The sequence below is a fragment of the Nothoprocta perdicaria genome, unplaced genomic scaffold (assembly GCF_003342845.1).
Source record: "Nothoprocta perdicaria isolate Ctin4 unplaced genomic scaffold, notPer1 scaffold_170, whole genome shotgun sequence".
In the NCBI taxonomy this organism is placed as follows: Eukaryota; Metazoa; Chordata; class Aves; order Tinamiformes; family Tinamidae; genus Nothoprocta; species Nothoprocta perdicaria.
In genome coordinates, this window is record NW_020454872.1 from 966030 (window position 1) to 992378 (window position 26349).

The window sequence follows — 26349 nt, forward strand, 5'->3', positions numbered from 1 at the left end:
TTCGCTCTTTCCCTATAAGCGCTCTAACCTTCATGGTGATTAAGACTTATCTAGTTCTCGTCAAGCAATGTCCCAAATTCTCCCGTAAAAGGAAACAACCTGCACTCAAGTCGAGCGGGGAACAGACTAAGTGGGTCGTGGGTGCCGCGGCGGGCAGGTCCCGGCTCCTGCCCTTTCCACCGGCTCCCCGGCCTCGGCGGTGGCCTTGGGCAGCGCTCCGCAGGACGGGATTAATGGTCTGCTTTTCTGGGAAAACCYGGCCTGATCGTTTCGGCTGTGGAGGTGAATTCCCTTGGCCAAGGGAGCTCACTCTCCGTCACTTCCCTCTGCTCCCAATGCTCCCGCGTGCAGCTTTGTGTTTGGCARTGCATGCAAAAAACCCCAAACTGAGCACGTTTCCCTTGACACAATTCATTTCTTAAAGATTTTATTTTCTAGCCGTCATATTGCTCATTGATGCCTTGAAAAAGGCACAAAGTTTGCAAGTTATGCCTAGGATGCGGGAGCCTGTGGGTGCTCTCCTACCCATGCTGATCCCTCTGTCTCCTTGCAGCTATTTTTGTGTAAGCTTTAATAGCCTCTAAACATTTTAACTAGTTTGCTCCTGCTATTTTCATGACCGTAATTCCAATTATCTGGAGACCATTTTCTGCCACGTAGGTGTGCAAACAGGGTGCCTGGTCCTGAGGCAGTTACTGCTGCAGGAAATGGCTCTTTTAATACCTGGAGTGTGTCTCAAAAATTGTTCTGACATAAGATGGTTTTCAATTATAACTATAAATCTTTATTATAATGGTTCATTTTCTTTATTACAAAAATGATAATCACTGTGGTTTTAATGAGGATGGCAACCAGTGCCTGCATTTCAGTGCTTCAGACCTTAGAAGAGCTGCACGACTTGGGCTCAAGGCAGGCGGGCTTCGCTCTTAGACCCGGCCTAGCTCCATAAAACCCATGGATCTGCCCTGCATGGGTCCCTCTGCATGGTGTGCGCTGTGTGGAGGGTTAACAGGGAAGTGGTTCCCGAGTTAGACCTTCCCAGGGTGGATTTGCCAGCGCGGWGGAGGCGTCGGGGCCGCAGGAGGGTCCCCCTGCACGAGAGGRGCAGCAGCCGCTGCGCCCCGTCCTCGCAAGGGGCCGTCTCCTGCCGGGCCCTTCCCCAGGATGACAGAAGTCCCTCCTTCTGCTTTTTCAAACAAAATCCCCTTTTTACCTCCAAGGAAAGCCATTTGAAATGCACTTAGCAACCATCAGAGGCTATTTTTAGTTCCTATCAGGGTGTAATGTGCAAAATGTAATAATCTCACGCTTGAAGATTCTTTTTCTTTCCTCTTCCCAGGGACATGAGATTACCTCAGCTGAATAGGAGCGCGAGAAAGCAGGGCTGAGCCTTTGCCCGGAGCTCGGGAATCCTCCCCGTGTGTGCCYCAACGCGGTTCCCTTGTGCTCCCCTTTTGCAGCAGGTTGGTTTGTGGGCAAACGTGGGGCTCTTAATATGTGGGGCAAGGTTGGCTGGGCACCCRGTYCTTGCTGAGCACCYGGTTCTTGCTGAGCACCCAGTCCTTGTTGGGCACCCAGTCCTTGCTGGGCACGGGCCCCCTTGGCAAGGGTGTTTGGAGGACAGGTAGCCAAGGAGGGGTCAGAAAGCAGAGGAGCAGACGTGATGCCCACAAAGGTGGGCAAGCTAAAGCACCGTTGGAGCAAATGAGCCTTGCACCTGACACGGAAGAGTTTCTACCTAATGGGTCTGGAAATGGGGGCTGTTGGTAGTGCTGGGATTTAGCTCCTCRCCTTCAGGTCATGCTTATCTCCCTTTCCTGCCCTAGGAGGGCAACTCTGTGGTTGCCCTTATGTTCTTGGGGCTGCCCTGCGGCTCCAGGGCTTGCTGGAGAGCATCCTCCTCCTCAGCGCTCCGTATCGTCCTACTGAAATGCCTTGTGCAGCGTCGGGGCTTGCCCTGCCGTGCTGGTTCACGCGGCAACTCCCAGGGCTACAAACAAGCCAAAAATACTGGAAAGAGCAGAAGTCTAATGAGGTCGAATAGCCCTTTCCCTGGAGCCGCCGTGCGCTGTCTCTGCTGAGTGTTTCCTACCGCTCTGTGCATTTGGATTTTGAAGGGGAGAAGTGATGGGGCTCCCATTGCTCCCCTCGGCGCTCAAGTGACCTCCTGTGCAGACCAGAAATAGGCTTTAAATTATTCATTGAATGAAGTCTAGGATTTTTGTGAATGTCTGTCTGCTTCTCCTGGCTCTCCATTATTCCTGGCTTTCCTACCAGCCACATCCATCCTATCCTCACATCTGCATTGCCTCCTTCCACTCACAGATCATCGCATTTCTATGGGAATTGGCTGAATTTTCCTTTTTTCAGCTGAATGAGGGAATTATTTTACCTAATAGGTCTTTGATTTCCCCATTCAAGTGTGCTTTGCTGCTGATCAGAAAGGGGATGTAATTCCCTCCTCGCGGAGCTCACTTCATAGCAAAGTCAGTGTATTAAATCAAATTGCACAGTGCTGTAAACATCTAGAATCAGCGTCTGCTCTCATTTGTATCCACGCAATCACCCTGAGTAAAATGCAGCCTGTAGAGCTTAAAGAGATGCACTTTTAATCCTATGCATTTTGTAGGACTAATAACCTGCTTGGAGGCCGGAGGGCACCCAGCCTGATTGGACAGGATAATGTAGGGTAGCAAAACAGGGGGCAAAGTTCTGGATGGGAGAAAAATATAAGAAATATGTTCGTGTTCCTTATTTTCAAAGATTCTTGCAGTCAAAACCTCATTACCAAAAGAGATGTGTTTGTTTCTATTGCTTAGCTTCAAGCTGAACCTGAATGTACGAATGATTCTGGTGGTATTTGATATAATTTCTCTGGCCTATGACTGCAACAGACTTGATTTTTCTTTTGACAGTGACTTTTTCTTTTCGTAACGTAATAGCAGTCCATGAGTAGTTCATAGTGTTCCTGGTGGATGTGTTTGTACAGGAGAAACAGAAACGAGAGCTAAGCCCGTAGCTTCTTAACAAACAAGACCAGCAACACCGAAGCAGAACTGCATTATAGCTCGTTTAAGCCTCGCAGAAATTTCCATTGTGCAAACATTTAAATGTTGTAGTAACTGCGGCACATCTCATTTTACTTTATTCCCCGGTGGATATTTCCTTGAAATTTTTGTGCAGATGCTGAACAATAAAGCCTGTTGCAAATTGCTTTCCAACCGCTAGGTAATTACAGCAGATTTTATGTTAAATGTAAAGAATCTACTGCTATTTTTTTAATAAAGGAAACCTCTTTTCTTATCTGATGCTTCCTTATTGCCCRTTTGTCTTTTCAGCTAAAGAATAACTTCCAGTTCCTCATCTCCCGTCTGAGCTGCTGGTGCGTCTGCTTGTGCATGTTCTTCCCCAGTATCTGCGTCTTACAGCGATCAGCTGGAAGTTCAGACCCCTCATGTATTCAGTAAGTAACATTAAATATTTAATATGACTACAGTGAGGCCACAGAGCGTGTTCCTGTGCTCGTTACCAAATTGGACAGAATATTCACTTCCAGCAGGCAGCAAGGATTAACTCCACGCTTTGTCACATTTGTCAGTGTTTACCAACATGACCAGTGACACTCTAATCTCCCGTGTACCGGGGAGACCAAATATAAAACTACTTATCTCTTCTTAGAGAGAGGCTTCTCGCGCTGCTTGTGTGCATGAACAAGCGTCTTGTGCCTCGGGAAGAATGTCAGAGCTTTGCCCTGCCGAGCGGCTGAGCGCGGCTGCAAACGGATGATTCATGCAATGAAGAGAGCAAGTCGGGGAGAAGCAGCAGCCTCCTGCATGGAGCGCTAGCTGCTGCCCTGGGAAGGGGCTCGAGGTGCTGCGTGTGGTGCCGATGCTGCAGGCACCAGTGTCGTGGTAAATGCCCTCCCTCTTGCATCTCTAGTGGAGCTCGTGTGCCCGGTGTCACCTTCTGAGTCTGTGGCTCCACAGTGGCTCAGAGAGCAGCAGGTCWGAGAACTGGAACAAACGCAGGAGCTGCAGAGGGTTCGGGGATGTGTGAGCAAGGTGACGTGTTTGTGGTTGGGGAGCACGGGGAGGTTGCTCCAGGGAAAAGGCAGTGCCCGCCTGGACGTGCAGACTGCAGCGCGCCGGGTTGATGGAGCAAGGGAGCAAYGGTGTGAGGAAGCTCCAGGGCTCAGTTCTGGGTGACTGCACCCCAGGGCTGCTGCACCATCTGCTGAGCTCAATCCCCTCCCACTAGGAACTCTTTGCAACACTCTCATAGCGGTCACCTATGTTTTGTCATCGCTGAGACAACAAAATACTAGTGAATCTGGCACGAGGCCAAGGGAGGGCGGCTGCTGCTGCTGGTTGCTCTTTGTAGGTGACATCTKCACAGTGCCAGGTTCCTTGGGCCATCTCTGAACAAGCTCACGCTGCGCTTCCATCCCTCGTAGGCAGCTAGGGAGAGCGCAACCCCTGCGCCAGGGACACGCAGTGCTAAGAGGTTCATGTACTGGTCCCTTTGCATGGGGTGCAACATGATAGCTCGAGAAGCTGCATTCCCGAGTGCCGGGCTCTTGGAGAGCACCTCCGTGTCCCTGCACGGCTGGACCAGGAGGTTCATGGATTGCACAGGGTGCGAGCAGCCCGCCGGGACGGGGCCGGATCAGGTCTCCTCGCCTGCACCCGCCTCCGGCGAGCGCTGCCGCCTACACCTTGCCCTTCACGCTGCAAAGGACGAGGGTTTGGGGCTGCAATCATCTGCGCTCGCAGGAGCGCGCTTGGGATCTATTGTAAGCCTGCAACTGAAATGTATTTTAAAAATGTGTCAGTCATTAGAGGCTAAAAATTAATCTGAGCCCACACAGGGAGCGAGTGCATAAGAGTGAATCAGAGTAACATGGTGATTAGAGGCAGTATCTGGGAGAGTGAAGCTACTGCTTTTACACCAGCAACTGGTGGAGTACAAAAATCTATCCCAACATATAGGAATCTGCTTTCTCTGGAGCAAGATAACCTACTTTGAATATGTTTTTGAAGAGGAACTCCAAGTAACACAGAACTTTAACGTTTCTGTGAAGAGGGAAATGAGGCATGAAGAGGGGCCATCAACGCGATTCCATAAAGTGCTGATGCTCCCAACTCTCACAAGAAGGAAAACAAATTTAAATAAATTAGCCTTGTCTCCAAAGCCTGTATCTGGTCTCTATGGACACTGTAGTGAGCTTTATACTGAACCTCCTGGTGCTATTTATGACCTTCATTATCTGTTTCCCGTTAATTTTTCTGTGGCCGGTTGATGYGGATGCAGGAGCAGACGCTGCTGCAGGAGACGCTTTCCCCGATGGTTTGGAGGCTCTTTCACCTGCAGGCTACCGAGCTGCATGCAGCCCAGAAGAGGGGCAGCCTTGCAAGGAGCCACTGATGCTCCGGGCCCCAAAAGGCACCACAGCCCCTGGGATGAGGGGACTGGACCCTTAGCTCTAACCACCGACCTCGGGAACAACAGGAATATCGCAGGGAGGAGCAACTCACTGGCTGCATTTGCCTGCTCAGGATTTTGGTTGAGAAACGGGGTGTGCTAATGCTTGTGGTAAGAGCAGCCGCCGGTTGGAGGATAATTTACAAGCAGGAAAAAGGCCCATAAATGATTCAGCGGGAATTAGCTCCGTTCCCCGCGCAGCCCCATTAATGTGTATTAGCGCCAAAGCCATCAGCTGCAGAGCAGAGGCTATTTAAGTCCCTGTGGCCCATGACATCAGTAGTGGTTCTGGCTGTGCTGCGGAGGGTTCTGCTGTCCTTATGGGGTGGATCTTCCACGTAAAGAACAGGCTATAGGGGCACTCCGTGGCCATGCCAGTCGGCGTGTCCCATAGGAGCGAGGTTCATTAAGCTGCACGTTAGTCCATGATATGAATCAACCTCCAAACAGGACGTTTCTGTTGCTTTCCTAGCTGACTTCACCCCTATAACTGCAGCAACTGGTGAGTCACCAGCTTTAATGACAAACCAAGGGACAACGGTGCTGTGGTCCCACAGGCTCCGGAGCAAYGAGCACCTTGAACCCACGCAGCCAAAGCCCCGAGTTAATGTTTTAATCAGCAGATCATTTTCCTGCATGTTTGTACTGCAGCAATGCAGTTTCAGGCCATTGGCAACTGAGCAGCTGTAGACTTTCATGGTAAAAGACAATAGAGGCAGTAAATCCTTCTGTGAGTCATGGAAGTAGAGTGTCCCTCTAAATTTATGTGCTTCCATAGCAGGTATCCTTTATCCTTTCTTGAATAGTACTTACTCTTAAATGGAATCATCATATATATAGATGGATAGATAAAGATATAAAGGCTAAGTCTAGGTTTTTTTCAGACCCTTTATGCTTGTTTCAGTTCAGATTTAAGTCGTGTCACTGGGGATGTAAACGCAATGTAAAATTCCATGTTAACAGATCATAGCCACGAGACGTTGGCAAGGTCATTTTCCRTGGGGATACAAGGCAAAAGGGGTCCGGTGTGGATGGTGGGAAAGCTGCTCTGCACTGGGAACTCATGCGAGAGTTTTATTGGGCTCCGTTCTGCAGCAAGCAGGTAGGGGACAAAGCCCAATATTCTCCTTGGAGGGATAGAAGTAAAGCAACCCGTAACAAAGGGGACTTCAATGCTCCTCTTATCACTGATGTTGTCTCCTTGGGGGCTGCTCGGGAAGGTGCTGGCTGCCGACCCGGGAGGCGCCCGCTCCTTTTGGCATTTCAGAAGAGGTGGGCAGGATGAATTATTCATTTTAAAAGTGTGTGACATTATGATGGAGCTTCAACAAAGTACATTTAAACATTAAAAATGGGATGAATCAGTTTAAACTCAGCTGAGCTGATCATATATCAGATAAAATGACTGATACAAAGGATAAAAAGGAAGAAAAAAAGCTCTCCCTGAACCATTTCTAATTCGGACGCCTAAACCAAACCAAATATGAAAGAGGGTTTATTTTCAGCTCTCCTAATGCCAAGAGGTTTAAGAAAAACTGGTGAGATCCAGGGTTAAACCCCTCTTTGGTGTGAAGTGATGCTGCGGTGGGAAGCGCAGAGCCGCGTCCCTGCAAGGCGCCAAGGGGACGGTGGGGACGAGCCCCCCGGGAGCCGGATCGGTGCGGACCAGCGTGTACAGAAGTCGGGTACAAAAGACCAGAAGAGGCTGCGGCGATGTCCTGAGGAGCAGGGCAGGGAACGGTGGCAGTCGGGACATCGCAGCCATGCTCAGGAGGCTGCTTGGCCTTCTCTCTGTTGCTCTGAAGTGGCGTTTTTTCCCCTAAAATCCTCCTACAAAACCTTTCTCTGGCTTCTTCCAATAAGGTGGATCCCTTAACCTATAAACTGGCTGTCTCCAAGCGTAAAGCTTTGAGGAGCACTCGTCTGGGCCTGGAATTCACTGCAGGTCTTGTGGTTTTTAGGGAAGTTCTGCATCTTAGGAACTGTAACTCTGGAGGGAGAAGTCCCCTCTAAGGTCCTTTCAGCTGGATGTTCCCCTCCTTGTTTCAGGAGCTCATGACTTGTTGACTATCTGGACAGCCAGGTTCTTTCTAGAGTAAAACTGAGCTTAAAATCCTTGCCACAGCGACAGGCTTTGGTGCAGGACTAAGGGAGATGCTGTACTCGGATGTAGCCACCGATTGCGTTTTTCAATGTCTTACTTGGATTTGAAATTTCTTAGACCCTTTTATTTTTGTTTCCTTTAAGACCAATGAGAAGTAAATATTCCTTATCTATTGCTCCCTGCCCTTCATTATTGATGCCCTTTTTAAGCAATCCAGTCGGATTGAAACGCTGGTGATGGCGATTAATCCCCTGGGAATGGGTCAGGAAACCCATAGAGCCCCGCTGCATCTTTGTCATTTGCAGAGAGGTAATGGTTCTTTTTCTAGGAATATTATTTAATATTTAATAACAAGAGTACAAATGGATTCTGCATTTTCTACAATTAAACATTTGAAAGAATAGATTGTAAACTCTGGATTCGGCTATTAAACTAATAAAATTTTTGAGAGACTTTGCACTCCAGGACGTGAATGGAAAAGTAGGGTAATATGATTCCTATGAAATTATGTATTGCCTCCACATAGTGCAGCTGCTAAAAGCATTTATCATAATTAATGTAACCGCACTGATTATCAAAGGATGTTTGTATAATGATTGATTTGTCACTTGTTGTAGAGCCAGGCAGGACATCAGAGCACAAATTGCTCTGATTTACTGGAACAGCGTCGGCTCTCAAGTGAATCGGCTGCTTCGGAGGGAGCCTGGGACTCGCCTCGGTCCTGGCTCGCTGGGTCCCTCCACTTCATTTCTTCTGCATAAATCAGAATTAGGAGAATTACTGCTAACTGTAGGCTTGAAAGAGCAGACAGCACGGCCAGAGATGCCTCATATCTCACAGGGAAACTAAATTTGTCTGTTCTCGCTGGAGGGAAGAAGCGACGCCAAGTCCCGCTGAGCCTGTGCCGAGGTCTCCAGAGCGGGGCCGTGGTCCTGGCAGTCTCAGCGGGATYGCTGGGCTCTGCGCTGCCGCTTGGATCACTCCTGGAAAAGCTCTCACCTTCCTTCTGCCATGCACAGGCTTAGCTTAAACTTCGGACCTCTAATTCGTCCCACCCAAAATCATTCTTACCAACTGCCTGCTAAGAGTTCAGAGAAGTATTGCAAGAAGTTGAGCTCTGAGTGTAAATTTCATGACTTTTTCCTGTGTTTTCTGGTCTTTTGTTACCCTCCTTTGCTCCCGTTGGTGTTACATTTTCCCCATCACTAGCTTTGCCTCTCCGCTGGGAACCTGGAATTGCGTGTTCAACTATAGGCTTCAATTTGCCTTCTATGCCTCCTGCAAATCTGATTAAGCTCTGCTGTGTTAAATGGGAGAAGCAATGCAGTTAGGTCTGTGGCTTTCAAAATGCATTAGACCTCTTTTCAAGTATGCAAAGTGTAAATGGATTTTGTGATTGGGGGCTGCAGCAGTGTGCTTACAATCCTGGTTAGATAAAAGGACGCGGAGATGGCCTTTAGCATTGATTCCGTGTTACATTTTTTCTCAGCTTTAATGTAGCCTTAGAGGTTCTTCTAGCATTTTGGTTTACAGAATAAATCAGAAAACGAGTTTTATTTTATTTATCAGTCCATAATGGGCTTTCCTTTTTGTTCTTCCTCACTCTGCTTAGTGTTGAGAACTGTAGACTAGATAATCTCACTAGGTCGGGCTTTTTCCTTGCAYGGTTTTGAGTGCAGGATAGTTTGCAGGCACTGAGGCTACATGCGTCTCACCCCAAGCATTTTTGGGGTGACTATGCGATACCTGTGTGTCCTGCTCCTCTGAGATGGGTGCAGGGTGGCCCTTGCAGGTAGAGGGCTCACAGAAACAGGCCTCGAGTTTTGACTTTCTTCAAGCACCTTCATTATTAAGATCTAAATTTAATTCCAGTTCTGATTACCTTGAGAATGATGCCAAGTCCTACATTGCTTGACCTACTTCAGGCCTGYATGGAGAAAGGGATCCACCAAACTGACCTTCTTTTTGTCACTTCCCACCTCATGCTGCTGTAGGAAATCTGCCGCTAATTCCTGCGCCGGGAGGGAGGGATATTCCTGGTGATTTGCAGGGATTGGGAAGCATGTTTGCATTGATTAAGGCAGGACACACGTTGTGCTTGCGAGCTAGGGCCTCTCCTGGTGTTTCTATCCCATCTATCCCCATCTATCTGCTGATGTGGTGCACAAGACCCCTGCTAAGCCGCCACCGAGCTGAGGCTTGAGCAGCTTTGGGGTAGCAGCAAATCACATCCAGAAGGAACCGCAGGATGGTTGAGGTGGGAAGGGGCCTCTAGAGATCATCTAGTCCAAGGCCCTGCTCAAGCAGGGGCAACGCTGGGTTCGAGGCTCCCTGCAGAGCCGGCGGGTTTGGTTCCCAAGAAGGGGATGCCTCTTGGTTCACAACAAGGAAAGCTGGAGAAGGGCTGTTATCTGCTGAAAAAGCACATTTGCTCAAGTKTTATCTTTTTTTCCCATAATATGGAGAGAATCTTGCTGCTCCCCCACAGTGAAGGACGTATTGCCCTAGTAGCTGAGCTGCGTTCGCCCAGACTCATCCCAAACCCCTGTTTAGGCCTGCGCCTAAAGCACCAGCGACGACCTCAGCTGCGCAGCCCAATCAGAGTGAAAAACGTTGCATTTAAAGCAGCTCCCGGCTCCTCGAGCCAGGAAAATATCCATGTTTTATTCATGGAGGAAAACCAGTCAACACGCTCCGGTTTCCAGGATACCGCGGGCAGCCTATAAATAGCGGCGCAGGGACGGCGCGCGCGGCGTCACCGGTGCCCGGCCGCTGCGGGACCGGCCCCTCGGCGCGCGGGGAGGCGAGGGCAGCCCGAGCCGCTCGCTGCGCGCGCGGACCCGGCGCCTTTGCCCGCGGCTCCTCGCAGGAGCCTCGCTCGTATTTAATACCGCTTTAACAGCCCGGCGCGCAGAGCTGGCACGGGGAATTCATCACGCATCTGCATGATTTATGTGCCTGTGCTGAGATCTATCTTCGCCCTCCTATTTTCCAATGCATTTATCATTCTCACATGGTCATTTCTTTCCACTCTGCAATTCTCGCTGATTTCCAGTTCCTTGGGAGCGTTTCTCGGGAACCAGGGACCTTCCCGGGRGGAGCTCATCCTCAAGGAGCACGGGAAGGACTCTGATCTAACGCAGCCTTCTCCAGAGAAGCAGCAGCTAAGGAGAAGAGAAGTCAGCAAAACCTCAGGGTTTTGTTTGTTCCTCCTCCTCGTTTGTTTGCAAGAAACAGCTGCTCTTTTATGGGTGTGCAGGGAAAGAGGAGAGAATCCGGGAACCTTGGGAAAGGCCCAAATGGGGAAGCTCTCGAGTCATGTCCAAACTGCGGGGCACGAACCAGGACTTGCTGAGCCCAGCTCTGAGCCGAGAGGCTGTTGAAGCTCTGCTTAGCTTTCCCCCCTGCTTTGTTAGGCATGAACAGAGGGGCTTTCACGCCGGCTCCGGGGCTGTCTAGCCCGACACACTGGAGACTTTATGGAGGAGCAGCATTAACGCACACAGGCAGCGCTGTTTGCACCGCTGCCGTGAGACTCCAAATGAGCTCTCCCCGCTCCCCCACCTTGAATATTCCCTACCCGGATAGCGCGGATCCGGGATCCTGGAGGGGCCGGGCGGTGGAGCCGGGAGGCAGCCGAGGCCCCTGTCTCTGCGCGCCGGCTCCTAGAAAGTTGTGCGGGTTATTTTTAAATTGTGAAGGAAGTTACATAACGTGGCTCATACTAAAGGTTTATTTTATTTTTAATGCCTGCATTTGAAGGCGCGTGCAGAGGGACTTTTAATTACCAGGCCTAAACTTTTAGGTGAAGCTTAGGAAGAAGGGACGTTTTCCCCCTCRTCCTTGCAAGGCGTCTTTGCAAAGCAGCCCCGAGAGGAGCTGTAGCCTGTGCAAGTGGGACTAAGAAACGTGCCGAAAATACTGATTTCAACGGGATGATCTCAACAGGGGCCGGGTTGATCTGAAGCAGGGGTTAAGCCACTGTGCAGCCATCCCAGCATCCGTTAAAAATAACCCCTTGCCTATTGTCCTCTGCTAAATTTAGCAGACGCTCAGGTGTGGCTGCTCTTGGGCCGTGCASAAAGGTTTAGTACGGGTTTAATCATCCCAAGTGTTAGGGAAGGAGCTAATTAGATCGCCAAATTTAGAAGGTGGCAGTATATTACCTGGGAAGAAATGGGTGATTAGGTGTTATTCGCTGCAGAAGTTACTGCTCTGAGGAGTCTCTTTGAGGCTGTTTTGTGGCATAATCCTGGTTTGGAAAGGAAGGCAGGGCCGTTCCCACGGCCGCGCTGCCGCCCGGGCTCCTGCWCTCCCAGAAACGTCTCCGCTCTATTTACAAGTCGGGGGGAAGCTGCTTTGCCTGGAAGCGCTAGGTCTGGTTTCAAAACGTGGCTAACAGCAATCCTGGAAGCAGCTGGGCATGCGGCATGGCTGGGGCTGGCTGCGGCCGGAGCAGCAGGTCCGGAGCTTGCTTTATCCCAAAGCACACAGGGTTGTTTAACCTCCTAAAGCCAGGTCCTGTTCCACCCTCCTGAAGAGGCTCGTGTAGCAGCGTGGGAAGTGAAAGGGCAACAGGAATTAGAACAAGGGGCGTTTCTGCTGCGAGGGCTTCGYGGGGCCGGGGGCTCCCGGGCCGCGCAGGACACGAGCCCTGGCGCCGCCGCGCTCCGTGCCGCGGCATCCGCGGCTTGGGGAACCACAGAAGTGTCGTGCAAACATGAACGCGAGGCACGTAAATAAATCCTTCTGACAAAATGATTTCCTAGGTTCATTACTATGGAGATAAATCTAGGACGTGACTTCTCGAAGCGGGAGCTTTGCGGAGCCGTCGGGTGGCCGAGGGGCAAGCGGAGCCGACGCTCGCTCGGGAGTAACTCCAGAGGCCAGGGTGAGATATAAGGTGGAGATGTCTGGTTCGTTTAGGAAGACAGGGAACTTTAATAAATGTTTGTAACGTGTTCTGCAGTCCTGGCGAAGCTGCAGAAATGTCATTAACGCTGGATACAGCTCGGGTATTTAGCTGGTCCCTAGCGCAGCTTCCCCATGGGAGCCGTCCCCACTGCCACCCTATGAGCCCTATGGGTGCCCCGTGTGCGGGGGACACCTGAATCCACCACAGACTGGAGCGGAGGCCAAAAGCGCTCAAGAAGATGGATCGAGAGGTGAAGCTGGAGCCATGTCCCGCTCGCGCCGTCCTAGCGCAGGAGGGATAATGTATTCCACCTTACCCTAACGGGAACGCTTTAAGATCCTTTTGTACCGGTGCAGATGACTGCCTAATGATTCAGGTCTTCAATTTCTTCTTTTATGGCTCTGTTATATCACAGGCAGCGATGGGCTGCTTTGTGCATCTTGCACAGGAGCTTCAGCAACCTCATCCCTACCGCTTGCTCTGCTCTCTCCCAGCTTAATGCACCCACACTGGAGCTACAAACGACCCCCCACATCCATGGGGTGCCTTGTGGGTGCCCTTGGAGCCCAGTGCCTGCATTGGACTGTGCCCTGCGCCTTCTGCTCTATTCCTTTTCTCCAACATATTCCTATAGAAAAGGCAGGAATTTACCTGTTCTTTCTGTGCTCTGCAAGTGTTTATGCCGCYGTCTCCACCTATATCGTTATGAATCTTGCATGAAAGGGCTTTAAGTTGACAGTCGTCTCGCGCTGTTTTGCTGCGAGTGACAGATCTGTGCGAGGGAAACGTGCGCCRTGAGTAGCGATTAGGCAGAGTGATGGGCTTTAAATTCCAAGGCTGGACTCTGTCCACCGCCTAAGTAGATAATTTGTCGCATTTGTTATTATTAAGTGTGACTCTGGAGGAGCAGCAGAGCCCAGACGCGTTGGCAGGGCTGCAGAGCCTCGCTCAGGCGCCCCGAGCCTCTTGTGCGTCCTGAGCAGAGCTGCACACTCACGTTCTGTCTTCTCTACRTCTTGGGGCGTTTTTAAAATCCGTTCTCTATACAGGAAACATCTTACGAAGGTGATTTTAGAATAATTAATTAGCCCAAGGTGACTCCCATTTCATGAGTTGGAGAAAAAAAGAAGTGAAAATTCCCAATCTGCCATTTCTTGTGATTCCTTGCTAACGTGCTGGCCGTGATTCATGAGCAGATCACCTTGAGAGCGGTGTTTAAGTGCACAGTTAAGTGCAGTCCTAGCACGAGATGCAATTAAGCACACATTCCTGATTCAGGGCTTTTCCTAAGCCAAATCCAGACGTTCTACAGGAGACTAAGGGGAAAAGGAGGGAAGGTGTTGCTRATGAAACCTATCTGTATATAATATGTATAGAGCTGCCTCTTGTGAGCTTGCACTCTTAGCTATCAGGGGAAATCAAGGGAAAATCATGTTGACTTTAAGCRTTCTCCCTTGATATATAGACTTCACGTCTCTGAGGGGACAAATTTAGGAGGGTTTTTTTCATTTCCGTAGATGAGTGCTTGTGGCTTTCCTGGGGAAACATAAAAGATTTGTTTCATCTGCTTGCTTTATGAAAAACAGTTAAAGAAATTCCCAGCAGCTTCTCCTTCCTCTGTAGCTCCCAAGTTAAACAGGTAAATTGCRTTGGGTCAGAGGGATACCCAAGGACCAAGCTCAGACAGAGCTCATCATTATCGGGAYACTAATATTGAGTATCATTTTCCTATCAGTTCTCTTCATTGACTGCAATAGCAAATTTGGCATTTGTTTTACTGAATCTGTCAAAAATGCACAACATCAGGGAAGGCTGTGGACATACTTGGATGCTTAAGTTGCTGTAGCTGAAGCTGAGGTCACCATTAATGAACTTTTCTGAGGCAAAGTCACTTAAGAAATCTAAAAAATTCTGAAATCTCAGGTCTTGCATCAGTGGTTTCCTACAGCTCCATATGGAGCCYTCTTCTGTGGGCAAGCAAAAGTATGGGTAAAGACAGTCAAAGACCTGCATGATTATGGGAATCTGATTTGGGTTTATCACTTCTCCAGCTGCTGACTAGAAGAGACATTAGTCTTTTGCCACAAAATACAATATTATAAAGCTATTTTTATTTTATTGATTTAACCTGGTCTTCAACAAACTGGAACAGAAAATTGCATTTCTAAGATGAGTGGGAGAAAAGAGATTATGTGGTTCTACAGGATGCATTGCATCTTAGATGGCAGACTGACCACTGTGATTACATTTTGTTATGCTAAGTATTTGGGCTATATTTTGTAGGCAAGGTTTAGCAAAAAATCCAATTTTACCATGAAAGCAGCATATCCGAGAACACTTTGAAATGGATTATATAGTAAAAGCTCAAAACCTTGCATTACACTGTAATTTCAATGGGCTGATTTTACTGCTATCTAACGTTTTACATACTGTGCAGCAGTACTTGTTGTAAAGTACATACATATTCCAGCGTAACACGGTTCCAGGTAAAACGTTCCAAAACGCCCAGTGGCCTGAACCTCTGAGCTCCGTTTATTCCAAGCATGAAGCACACAGATGGGCTGGTTTCCGTTGCTATAATCTTTTGAAAGAGATAAGCTTCAGATGGACTTTAGTATGAGTTCTGGGGGGATGCGCTGGGCGAGGCAGCTGTGCGGGCGCTGCAGCTGCGCCGGAGCCCTGCAGCGCGGGCGCAGCTGCGGCGCGCAGCAGAGCACAGCAGCCTTTCCTCGCACGTACRTTTCTCGGTGTGATGGCATTGCAGGCATTATTTATCGTATTCTGTTAATTATTGCGTAATAAATCAGCTTGGGGGAGGGCAATGGCTTCTGTTTGCCTGTGGCTAAGTGGCTTTTGGTATTTCCCTCTCGAGCGGGAGAAGGCAGCACTGTGGAACACCTCCTATTCTAACATCTACCGTCCTGCATGGGGTTGTTCGGGGATCTGCCCCGTGGTCTGAGGGCCATGGGCTCCCTCGGCGTTTCCTTGGATCGCTTCACATTTGGAACAGCCACCACCGAGTGCTCTGGCCTCCCCGGACCCAGCTSTGCAGCCCCGTCCGTGCGGCGGGGACGGTGTGAGTAGAGTTACAGCTGGAACGTGTCCAGCGCGGGGCTCCCGGGGCTCTCTGGCTAAGCGTGTTTACCCGATCAACTCCCGCAACGCTGCGGACTCCCAGTGCGGCTGGTGGCCACACGTGGAGGTAGCCCTGCACCTCGTGCCAATGCCCCTCTGCCACTCGTGGCCATCGCAGGATTCACCCTCCTGCCCAGCGCCTCTGCCCACCCTGCTGCAGTACCGCCAGCCACGCAGCTGTTAGTGCCCCACAACTTCTTTGCAAGGCTTTTCTAAATGCCTTAACAATTCTGCATTTAACACCGAGGACCGGAGCTCTCTGCTGCTTGCAGAATACCTGAGACTGGTTTTCAGTTCGCGGTACATTTGGCGCCAGGCTGCTCGCCTGTATTCACGTGGGTCTGTCCTGACGTGGCCGTTTATCTGCTCTGTGACATGGGCACGTGTAGAGAGGTGTGCTCGTTCTTTGAATAGTTCTGGTTGGGAGGGACCTCTGGGGGTTGCCTGCTCCAGCTCGTGTTGACTATGGACCCGAAGACAACTTATTAGCACATGTGTATTTTAACCAGTTTTCTGTCATACGTCCTTGTTTCCCTCTGAATTTGGAGAGGAACATGGAAGGAAAGGTCTAAACCAGAAAACAGCTTCTCCCATGCATTGCTTTTGCTCTCCAGCCRTTTATGGTTGCCCTGTGCTCATGCTTTGCTCGTCAGAAGCAGGCAGGGAAGTTCTGCTGTCTTCTCAAGTGCCACCAACAGTGACAGTGACTTCATTCTTGAGCTGCAGGTATGATTTTTGGGTGTAAACCTATAGAGCTGTTTACCTATGTTTTAGCTCTTCAGAAGGCTTTCCCTAGACTGGAAGTCAGGCTTATTCAATAGAGCTCATTAAGTAATGAGCTTATTCACTAAGCTCATTACTGGTGGAATTCATCCTGCTCAGCCCTCTGCAGCCCAAATCATGTATCCCTTCAGCCYCGCTTACTACATGTTTTGACCTTTTGCAAGAAAGGTGATTTTTACCTCATTTGAGCTGATTTGCCTGTTCTCATTCAAGAGCCGCCTTGCTCAATGAATGCTTCATTCCTTAATCTCATCTGCTATTCCTCCGTAGCAGGAAACACCTAAAAGGGCGGCAGTTTCTTGCATGCGGCGTGCCAGGGTGGGCGCTCCGTGCCAGCTCGCCTCGTGAGCCGCGTCGGAAGGGCGTCCGATTCGGCGGAGCCGTCGCCTCTCGTGATGGATGCGCCCTGGAACAGGCGGCCAGGCACATGTAGGGAGGCAGGAGAATGAGGGATAGCGAGTGGAAGTTGGGATTGCCTCCTGCAAGGTGCCCGTGCCGGCCCGTCTGCTCCCGCACGCGGATCGAGGGGCTTCCTGCCTTGGAAGCGTCTCTGCTTCCCGGAGCGCGCTTGGGAAAAGGGGATCTCTTGGGAGACGGGCTCTGGGATCCCCACCAGCACAACGAGCAGCAGTGTGACAGTGAGGGATGCGTGTTGGCAAGGAAGCTTCATTGATTCATGCGCAAAGTGGTGAATTTTAGTCCTGTTGCTACTCGTGTCATGCTTTGAATACTAGAAAGAGGCTCTCCTACTGTGGAGTAACAGAGGTGTCAGAGTCTGTTAGCTCGACAACAGCCTACTCCTATCTGCTCTCTGAAGAGGAAGAGAGAAGCAAGGGGAGCTTTTCTCRGTTTAATATTGATGACAAAAGGCCAAGAAACCACCCAAACCCTTTTAGTTCCCTTCTGAAGATGCTTCTTCTGCCAAGCGTTAGTTTACAAGAATGGCTGTCTTGCCTTTGCCTTTCCAATTGAAAAATAATGTGTTTTTTTGTATTTATCATAGTGACTATAAGTCATATCTAAGGAGATTCCCTTGCTAGAGACCATACAAAGGCAGGGAAAAAAACGAGTGCTGTTGATGATTTGTTGTCTCCTAATTAAACATGAGTTGCGTACAGAGCATACAAAGGTGGAAATGAGGATTGTGGCAACCGGGAGAGAAAATAGGCAGAATAAAATTATAGTCAGAAGTGTTTTTCTAAGCGCAGAGCAGCAATAAAGGGACTGTCTGGTTGCAGGGTGAAATCTTGTTATCTCGGGGCTGTGAATTTGAGTGCTACAGGCTGAGAGCGACTGAAGATTTTATCCYGTGCTGTTTTCACATCGGATGTGCACGCCTTGTATCTACGGGCACGATGAGAAGCAGCAGCGATTTGTATCTCGGAGATACGAATGCGGAGGATCACATGTGCCGAGAGMGCAGAGCCAGGAGCACGTGAAGGACAACCCACCGAGGGCTTCGTGGGGACGCACGCGAGCCAAATGCCCCCGGGCGCTGGCGAAACGCGAGCGCCGTGTGCGCGTTAGCTTGGCCGCAGATGGCAGCCCCAGGTGGAGGCAGGCGGCCTCCCCCGGCACGCGGCCTCGCCGACAGGAGCCGCCTCCCAAGGGGCCTCCAGCGCTTCTCCCTACGGATGTTGGCAGATGCTCTATAGGTGAGTGAGGATCCGCGTGCCCAGCGGCAGCCTCCGCCGGATTGCTCCACATCAGCGCCCACAGCCGGAATGGGCCGTGGAGGAGGGAACGGGGACGGAGCATCACAGATGCTCCAGCCTCCTCTCCGAGGCTGCAAAGCACAAATGCACCCGGCAAAGCTCTGCACCTTTTTGAGGAGCAATGAATTGCTTCCTTCACTGGCAGGCAGTGATTTGACTTGCCACCTGCCTCCTTGTAATTTCCCAGCAGGTTTTTAATGTTGGAACAATAGCGTTCTGCTAGGTATTGATTTTAAAATAACTCTTCGACACTTGCTTGTAACCTTAAGAGGTGAAATACAGCCCTCGAACGGGGTCTGAGGTAGCAGCAGGTAGGTTTTTTTTGGTAGGCAGCTTCACTACCTCCGTTCAGAGACGCTTCTCTGTTGCTTAGAAATAAGCTCCTTTCGGTCCCCCTGCTTTCAGCTGCCCCGAGCAGACAGAAGCCATTATTGTTATTTTTTACAGCAATATTTCTGAGGTACCGCTCTCCCAATATGAAGGTGGAGCAGGACTTCCTTTTCATATTTTGGGGGTCAAACACGAAGTCCGTGGCAAGAAAGCATCCGGCTGAGCCCCTGATTTGCAGATGTCTCGAAAGGCTCCGCTGGCTGGAGCTGCTGCAGCAGAGGATTAACCTCGGCCGAGCTTAATATTCCATGTCTCCAATATTCCCCTGCGCTCGTCGGAAAAYCTACGGCTGCGCTGGGCAATTTACACTTAAAACTGATTTCAGCTGCATGAACCGTCATCAGCCGAGAGATGTAATTAGTTTGGGCTAATTTGATGCGAGACCTTTAACTTCACTTCCCCTTTCCCAGCCCTTGGACTGACAGTGGCTACTCTGTCCCTTATTTGCTCCTGATCTCTGTAAACTAATTACTTTTTACTGGGTCAGTGCTGTTATGAAATTATCATTTTATGAAGCTAAAAATAGCGCAGGTCCAGTCAGCAAGCCGATCTCTTCCCTTCATCTCCAGTGGAAATGCAGTGTTATCTTTAATCTACATTTCTCCGGCACTTACTCTGATGCAGGCTAGGAAGGCAGTAGGAAAAAGCAAAAGAAACATGACAAAATTTCTTAGATCAGTTGCTATAGACGCAGCTTTGCTGAAGGTCCCACTGGTGAGTTTACGAGTCACGTTATATTTTTAGTCAGTACCTTTGCTCGGCCTTATTCAAAAATGACTTATTCCTCACACAATAAATTTAGTTTAAAGGAAAGCTATTTTGTCTTGCCTGCTAGAAATGTTGTGTTTGCACATATGTGCAGTCACTGCAAATATCCCAAGCTGCAAAAAGCCTAAAGACAGCTAAATATTTTCTTGAAGATGGAGAAAAATTCCACTTGTGAATTCCATTTGTTTGGGGAACGAATAAGGATATTTTAATACTTGTGGGGCTAGAAATAGCAAATAGAAGTAGCTCAGATCTGAGATGCCTGCCTCGGATTTACATGGTGATAGGGAGGGGAAAGGTTCTGTCTGCAGCTCCTGATACAAAGACGCTTCGCACACAAGATCTGTAAATCCATTAGAGGAAGAAAATTGATACACGTTTCCTATAAGATGAAGCGGGAGAATGAAAACTCAAGAAATTGGCTGCTTTGTAGAGCTCCATCAAGTCATTGCTTGATTGGCCTTCGGGTATATTAAATTCTAGCTATTCTTTGGCCCCTGGATATAAGAACTGTTGTGGATGGAGGAGATTTTGGAGCCATCGCTCACCCCATCCCTCCTCCCGGCRCTCGTGTTCTGCGTGCAGAGCAGCATTTCTGTTAAAGCAGTTTTTCTGGCTGGATTTAACAGCAGTTGCTGAGGTCCCTCTACGGCCTCAAGGGCTTTCAGGGCTTTCCCTTGGTGCAATAAGTGCAAGGGAAATCTCTGCTCGCAGGGGAGCTGGCAAGAAACGTGGTCAGTGTTCGGGATCTCTGCTAGACCAGCTGCCGACTGCTTGGCCGTAACTATTTCACTACTTAAATTTTATCCTATTTCTACCCTATGATTGAATACCAATAAAAAAAAAGAAAGCCCCAGAAATAAACATAACAAATAATGATGTTTCTGTCAGAAATGGTTGATGGAGTGTCGGCTCCTCTCGCTCGCGCCCTGCGGAGCCACAGGGTATTGGCTTGAATGAAGATAAATTGAAAGAGCAAAACAAATCCTGCTCTGCAAGCCCTTCGGGGATGAAAAAAGGAGGAGATTTGGGATCTTGGGCCTGCTGCGGGACTGGGATCCTTCCTGTCCCCAATGCCGGCGCAGGCGGACGCGGCGCTTGGTTTTCACACCCAAACTTGGGGTGCAGGTGGCAGCGGGCGAGCGGGACGGAGCCGCTTCGGCACACGAGGCCATTGCATATCGAGGCATCTAGGGAGACGGGTTGGCACTGGGAGCATCCTGGAGGATCCCGGTGTTCCCGCGCCTCCGGACACGGCTGCAGGGCTGCTCCGGAGCCGGCAGGAACGTCAGCACCTCCGGCAGGGAAGGCAGCGGTGGTGGCAGAACCGCGCTTTATTTACTGGTGTTTCACCGAAGGGCAACAGAGCACGGGGAGCCGCTGGCCTCTTGAGGAAAATGTTTCTGCATGAATTGGAGAGCTGATTTGGAATTAATTTTGAATAGTTGTTTCAGTAATTCAGATTGATTTAAGATGCACCCAAGAATAATGCGTTCATTATAAAACCTCCTGAGCAAAATTCAGATCGTGCTAAATTAAAACCAGCCTCTGCGAAAGCAGGGCTGATGTGCGCAGCAGAGGGATCCGAGATGCAGGGTCGGTTTAATTTAATTCCTCTGCTCTGTTKCCTTGCTGCCCCTTTCTCCTTGGGCTGGTAGCTGCCTAAGGAGCTCGCGAGTCATCCGCGCCCTCTCCGAGCTCGTGTGCCTGGTTTGCACAGGGACCCCCAAAAGCAGCAATTACTCTATTTTATGCAGTGCTTCCTCTTGAGCAGATGTTTTTTTATTGCTTTCCTTCATGAGTCTGCCTGGAAATTCCGTTGTGTCTTTGGGAATGTGGGATAAGTGACTTGGGGAGCAGCGGCTCAGGCCCAGCCCTGCTTCCTCATGCCGGCGGCAAGACCGTGCTCATGCACCCTTGGGAATGATGCTGATCTTTGGGATGACGGGAGGGAGAAAAACCCGACGGTGAAATGCAGGGCCAGGGAGACAACACTCTGCATAAGATCTGAGGGATTTTCACTTGTGTTCTTGTGTCTTTGCCCTTTGCTCAAAGGGGAACCCTCTTGGCCACCGCCTGCGTCATTCGCGCACGAGGGCAGAGCGGCTGGTGCAGCTCCCGCCGCTCCAGCTGAATTCATTTAATTTACACCAGCAAATGCCTGGCTTGGATCTTTTTGTGATTAATGCTAGTCAAGTGGAACATCTGATGATGTTTCCTAAGGCTAGATGTGTTTTGCTGTTGTCAGTAAACTTAGAAACTTCCTCTGCGTTCCRGGCTAGCTCTTAGATGAATTAATATCATGGGAAAAGTTATTCTGCATATTCCAAATCACTTCTGTAAACCGGTTTGCTATGAACTATGAAATGCCAGTATCAGGAAAAAGTGCAGTTACCCGATTTAAATGTTTCAGTATTCAAAAGTTAAAAAAAAGCATTCGAGTTAAACCTCAGCGCGCTTCATTGTCTCTTGTTCTAAATTCTTGCTAAATTTTTAAAGACAAATAAGRGGATAACATTTAAGACATTTATAAAAGCTCTGAGCACTGCTGAAACGCGAGCAGCTAAGTGGGACCAGCTACAAAGGCAGAGTCTGATGTATTAGGAAGCGCCTTAGAGATTTTGGCGGCGCTTTTGGCAGCGTCTGAGGGACGGGAATTGCCAGCACTGTCATTAGGAACAAGATCCTTCCGAGCACATTTAAATGACTTCTGAGGAGAGCCGGCCATGAGGTTTCTTAAGAAAATGCCTACTTGCCAAAATGGAAAGAATCCATAGGGAGAAGGGCTGGGGCTGGGGAGCTTGTCTGATGGGAATGGGGTTCCCCGGCTCGGACGCTGGCTCCTCCTGCTAGGYGAGGTTTGGGAAGGCAGCGGAGAGGGGCTGGGGCTGCTGCTGGTGCAAGAGGGCGACCAGCACCCGATGGATGAGGCCGTAGGTGGCCACGCGTCGGAGAGCGCAGGTACCTCTCGGTGGTGTCTGGTATTTTCTAGGTTTCGGAGTTTCTTACAACTCTGTGGCCTGACAGCAATCTTAGCTAATAGACTATTTGCTAAAGACACCTATTTTAATTAAAATCCTCCAACAAAAAGTGCCRGAGCAGTAATACTAGATGTTTAAGCTTTAATGCTTTGATAGCACTTTATAGGTCCCTTTCCAGTGAAATCTTACAAAGCCATGTTAAAGTGTCTAATTTTTTAAATTCTTGTCAACCCATTTAAAGCACTCATTCATCTGTAATTTCTGTGATTACAACAGATTGAGGACACTTTAAAGTGCTCAACAGCACTCTGTTTTTCCTCTCCATGTAGTCAAAAAGGAAAAGAAAGAGAAAAAGCCCAAGTCACTGATGGGAGCAGAGAATTAAGAGAGCAGCTGCCAGCTAAGACTGTAGTTTGGGCATCTCCCATGGGGAGAGGACACGGAACAGGCTCCACGGGACATCGCTGTCCATGGGACATTGCTCTCCATGGGACAAGGTGCTCCATGGGACATCACACTCCATGGGACATTGCTATCCATGGGACATCACGTTCCGTGGGACATCGTGCTCCGTGTGACATTGCTGTCCATGGGACATCGCGCTCCGTGGGACATCACACCCTGCTCCCATTCTCCAACGGGGACCCATGAGAACCCCAGCCTTGCACTTAGACACGAGGCAAACCGGTGAGCTCTGTTTCCATACCGAAACCGGAGGAGAACAGKTGGACTGTGGCAAACGTTTTACATTCTGTGCCTTTCTGACAGCTGAATTRTGATCTCGGTAATTTGAAAGAGCTACTGTGGGCCTCTTCATGCGCAACAGGCACAGAGAAGCGCCTAAAATCAAAAGCAGCTTAGAGCAAAAGTGGTCACCATCCTGCAGGAGTGAAAACTGCCTAAATCTGAGTATTAAACTGAGCTCTCCAGTGGGAAAACTGTTTGTGAAGTAACTAGAAACGTAGCATATTAGTCCAAGGGAAGTCAGAGCGGGCATTAGGTTGCAGCTTTGCAAGGGCCTGAAGCAGCCCCCTGTCAAGCTGATTTGCCTTTATGCAGCCTGCCAAACCCAGCAGAGGGTTTGGTCATTCGCTTAGGTTTTAGTTGAGAGCTACACAAATTCCAATCTATAATCTCATTGAAACATCTCTAAGACAGAAATGGAATATAAGAGAAGAAAAAAAAGACGTGTCCTGCAGACTAGGTTTCCTTTGCTTTGGTGATACGTACGTTACCTTCGTACCTGCCTGTGCAAGCATTTGAAATTCTCCTGCAGCTGCTGCAGTGTGTTCTTAGTAATTCACAGACTCRCAAAGAAACGCAGACGAGAGCCCCGCACCCTGCTCGTTAAGCAAGAACACTTTGCGTCCTGGAGATCACCCGATGCTTTCAGTACAGCTGCCCACGGCACCCGTTTGCATTCAGCAAACCTCTAATTCTGGGCATGTCAAGCAAACAGTGGCCAACATTGCAAGAAGAGGCAACACACACAGGAGGACAATTTGTAAAATCTGTGGCTTGAGTGAACGCCTGGAGAAACACAAGCTGCAGTTGCCAGCTGCTCTGCACCCGTGTCATTTTGCACCCTACGACGGGGCATAGAGCAGGACCTGCTGCTCCCCAGCCCTCCGTGCCCTCCTGCATCCCGTTACCTTCATGCCAAGCAGTTCTCAAGTGGGCGTAAGCGCAYTTGGTGTTTTATACAACTCTGCGTGGGCATCAATTCCCGACGTCGTCAGGCAAAGAAGGATCAAACCCGTAACAATTGCAGCCCCTTTTGGAACATGCACCCAGAGACATGCATAGCCTCAACAAGTCACCCGAGTCGAGCGCCTCGGATAGGTTTGCCTGCTGCTCAGTAAAATAAAAAGTAATACTCACCCCAGAGTTGTCATGGTTACGATAGTGTACCAAAAGGAAGCAGGAATACTGGTGAATTTGCTAGCTGAGGATCCTTTCTCTGCATAAAACATCACAGTTGCAAAGATGATGATTGCCATAGTGAGGGAAAAGAGGAGAAAGCCAAGCTCGGAGGCACAGCTCTTCAAAGTGTAGCCCAAGATTCGTAAGCCTTGGGAATGGCGAGAAAACTTGAAAATCCTGAAAACCCTAAAAACCCTTAGTGTCACAAAGGCTCCGCTGACGTCCTCGTTGTTGGTCATCACCAAGCCAATGTAGTATGGCATTATGGCCACCACGTCGATGATGCTCATGACGCTTCTGATGAACCGGTAGCGGCTTGGCGCCGCGAAGAGTCTCAACAGGTACTCGACAGTGAAAATCATCACGCAAGCTGTGTCCAAGCAAAAGAAAGCCACAGCGTACCTCTCCCCACATGGAAGCTCCTTGTTTCCAGGCACTGTGCCGCACGGGACAGTTTCCACAACRTTAGTGATCACAGAGACAGCAATAAAGAAACCGGTGACGTAGTAAAAGACTAAGGCTAAGGTGCTGGTGTGGGGGTTCTCGAAGGCTCGCCACATGGTCTGCCGGAAGCTCAGGGATGGCATGGACCCTTCCTGGTTGTTTTCCGAGTCGTTGTCATCCATCAGCCGCTCGGCATTTTCCCGCTTTCTGTCTTTGTACTCTTCGTAGCAGCAGTCCCCGATGATTTCAGGGAGGATCCCATAAAAAGCAAGTTCTTCATCGTAAGCAGAGATGCACTCGTACCTCGGATAGTGGAGCTTGCCAGTTCTATAAAAATTCAAGATGCACCTAAAGACCTCAGGGTCCCTGTCAAAGAAGTACTCCTTAGTGTCCTCGTTGAAGAAGAACTCCTTCTCGGTGCTGCCCAGGAGCGTGTCGGGGTATCTCTCCAGTGTAGTCCGCCAGGTCTGGAACCGCCTGCCGCTCACGTTGAGAATGATCAGCTCATCCTGCCTCTTGTTTTTCTCGGCTGGGGCCAGTGGCATGGGACAGTTGGCCACCGGCATCCATCCTATGGCAGCCGCCCTGGCGAAGGGCAACCACGCGGCTACTCCCGCTGCCATGGCGAGCCCGGGCCTTGCTAGTGCACGAGACGCTCGGGCTGCTTCTGGGACCTGCTGCCGGTCAGAGCGGTTGCATCTGAAACGCAGAACAGAACAGAGATGCGACACCAAGTCAAGCGGGGTGTCCTGCCCCGTGGTGGGAAAGGTTATAGATCAGCGTGAACGCCAGGACTTCAAACGTGGGCCTTGCGTTCGTCTCCCGTTGGAGAGTGATGTTGAACAAGGCACCTGATAACGAGCTCGGCAAGGTTACGGCATTATTCTAGGTTGGGATTTTGAATAGCAAATGATTCCTCATTAAAAGCATTTTAAAAGTAGCATAAACACACTAATTTATATTTGCTTCCTTACAAACAAGACTAATCCATGATTCCCCAGGTGTAAGGCTCATGTGCTCATCAGTTTAACTACAGCTGTCAAGAAGGAGCTAGGAGCTCCAGCGAAAGCAGCTTGCAGATCAGCCGGGAAGACTGCACGTCGTGAAAAGCCCTCGCTGGCCTGAGCTGCGCTTCCCGTTCTAAAAAATGCATTAAATTTTGCACCAAGAACCATGTCAGTTGGAAGAAACACATTAAAAGCCTCTCTGGTTTTCATTAGCTTTCCTCAACCTTTAATTAAAGACCTGGGCTAAGCAGCAGGGTGTTTTTTTCTGGTCTTCTGGATTTAAAGACAGGTTTTACTGTTGTGAAATATTGCATCCCTATAATGGACCAGAGGAAAATTCTGGCTTTYGGGAGAAGCTGACCGAGAATATCTGAGCAGCAGCCCAGATAAAAGGAAAATTACCCCAGGTTGTCCAGCTCCTCAGCCGTTCGACTTGCTCTTTGGGAATTTGAGCGATTTTGGTGGTCCTGATCTAGCCAGGAATTTTTTGGTTCTTCTGGGAGTTTGGTCAGATGTCYGACAATATTTAACTTTTGTTTTAACTTGGATTTTCTTTCACTTCCCTAACATTTTTCTAACTCTTCCATACAATTATCTGGAGAAGGGAACCATTATCACACAAGATGCATTAGGGCCCCTCCGAAAAGTTCATTTATCAATGGGAAGACTCCCATTGATTCCATGGCTCAGGCCCTTAAAGCCT

The 26349-nt window shown here is 49.5% G+C and overlaps 1 protein-coding gene across 1 annotated transcript in view; it reads right to left on the reverse strand.

Moving 5' to 3' along the window:
• The window catches only part of KCND3 (potassium voltage-gated channel subfamily D member 3), a 69999-nt gene extending 44695 nt beyond the window's left edge, over positions 1-25304 (reverse strand). The window contains exon 1 of the mRNA XM_026036029.1: positions 24154-25304. Within this exon, the coding sequence (XP_025891814.1) occupies positions 24154-25262 (1109 nt within the window). The 5' untranslated portion in view covers positions 25263-25304. The remainder of the gene's footprint in view (positions 1-24153) is intronic.
• Positions 25305-26349: the final 1045 nt, after the last annotated feature.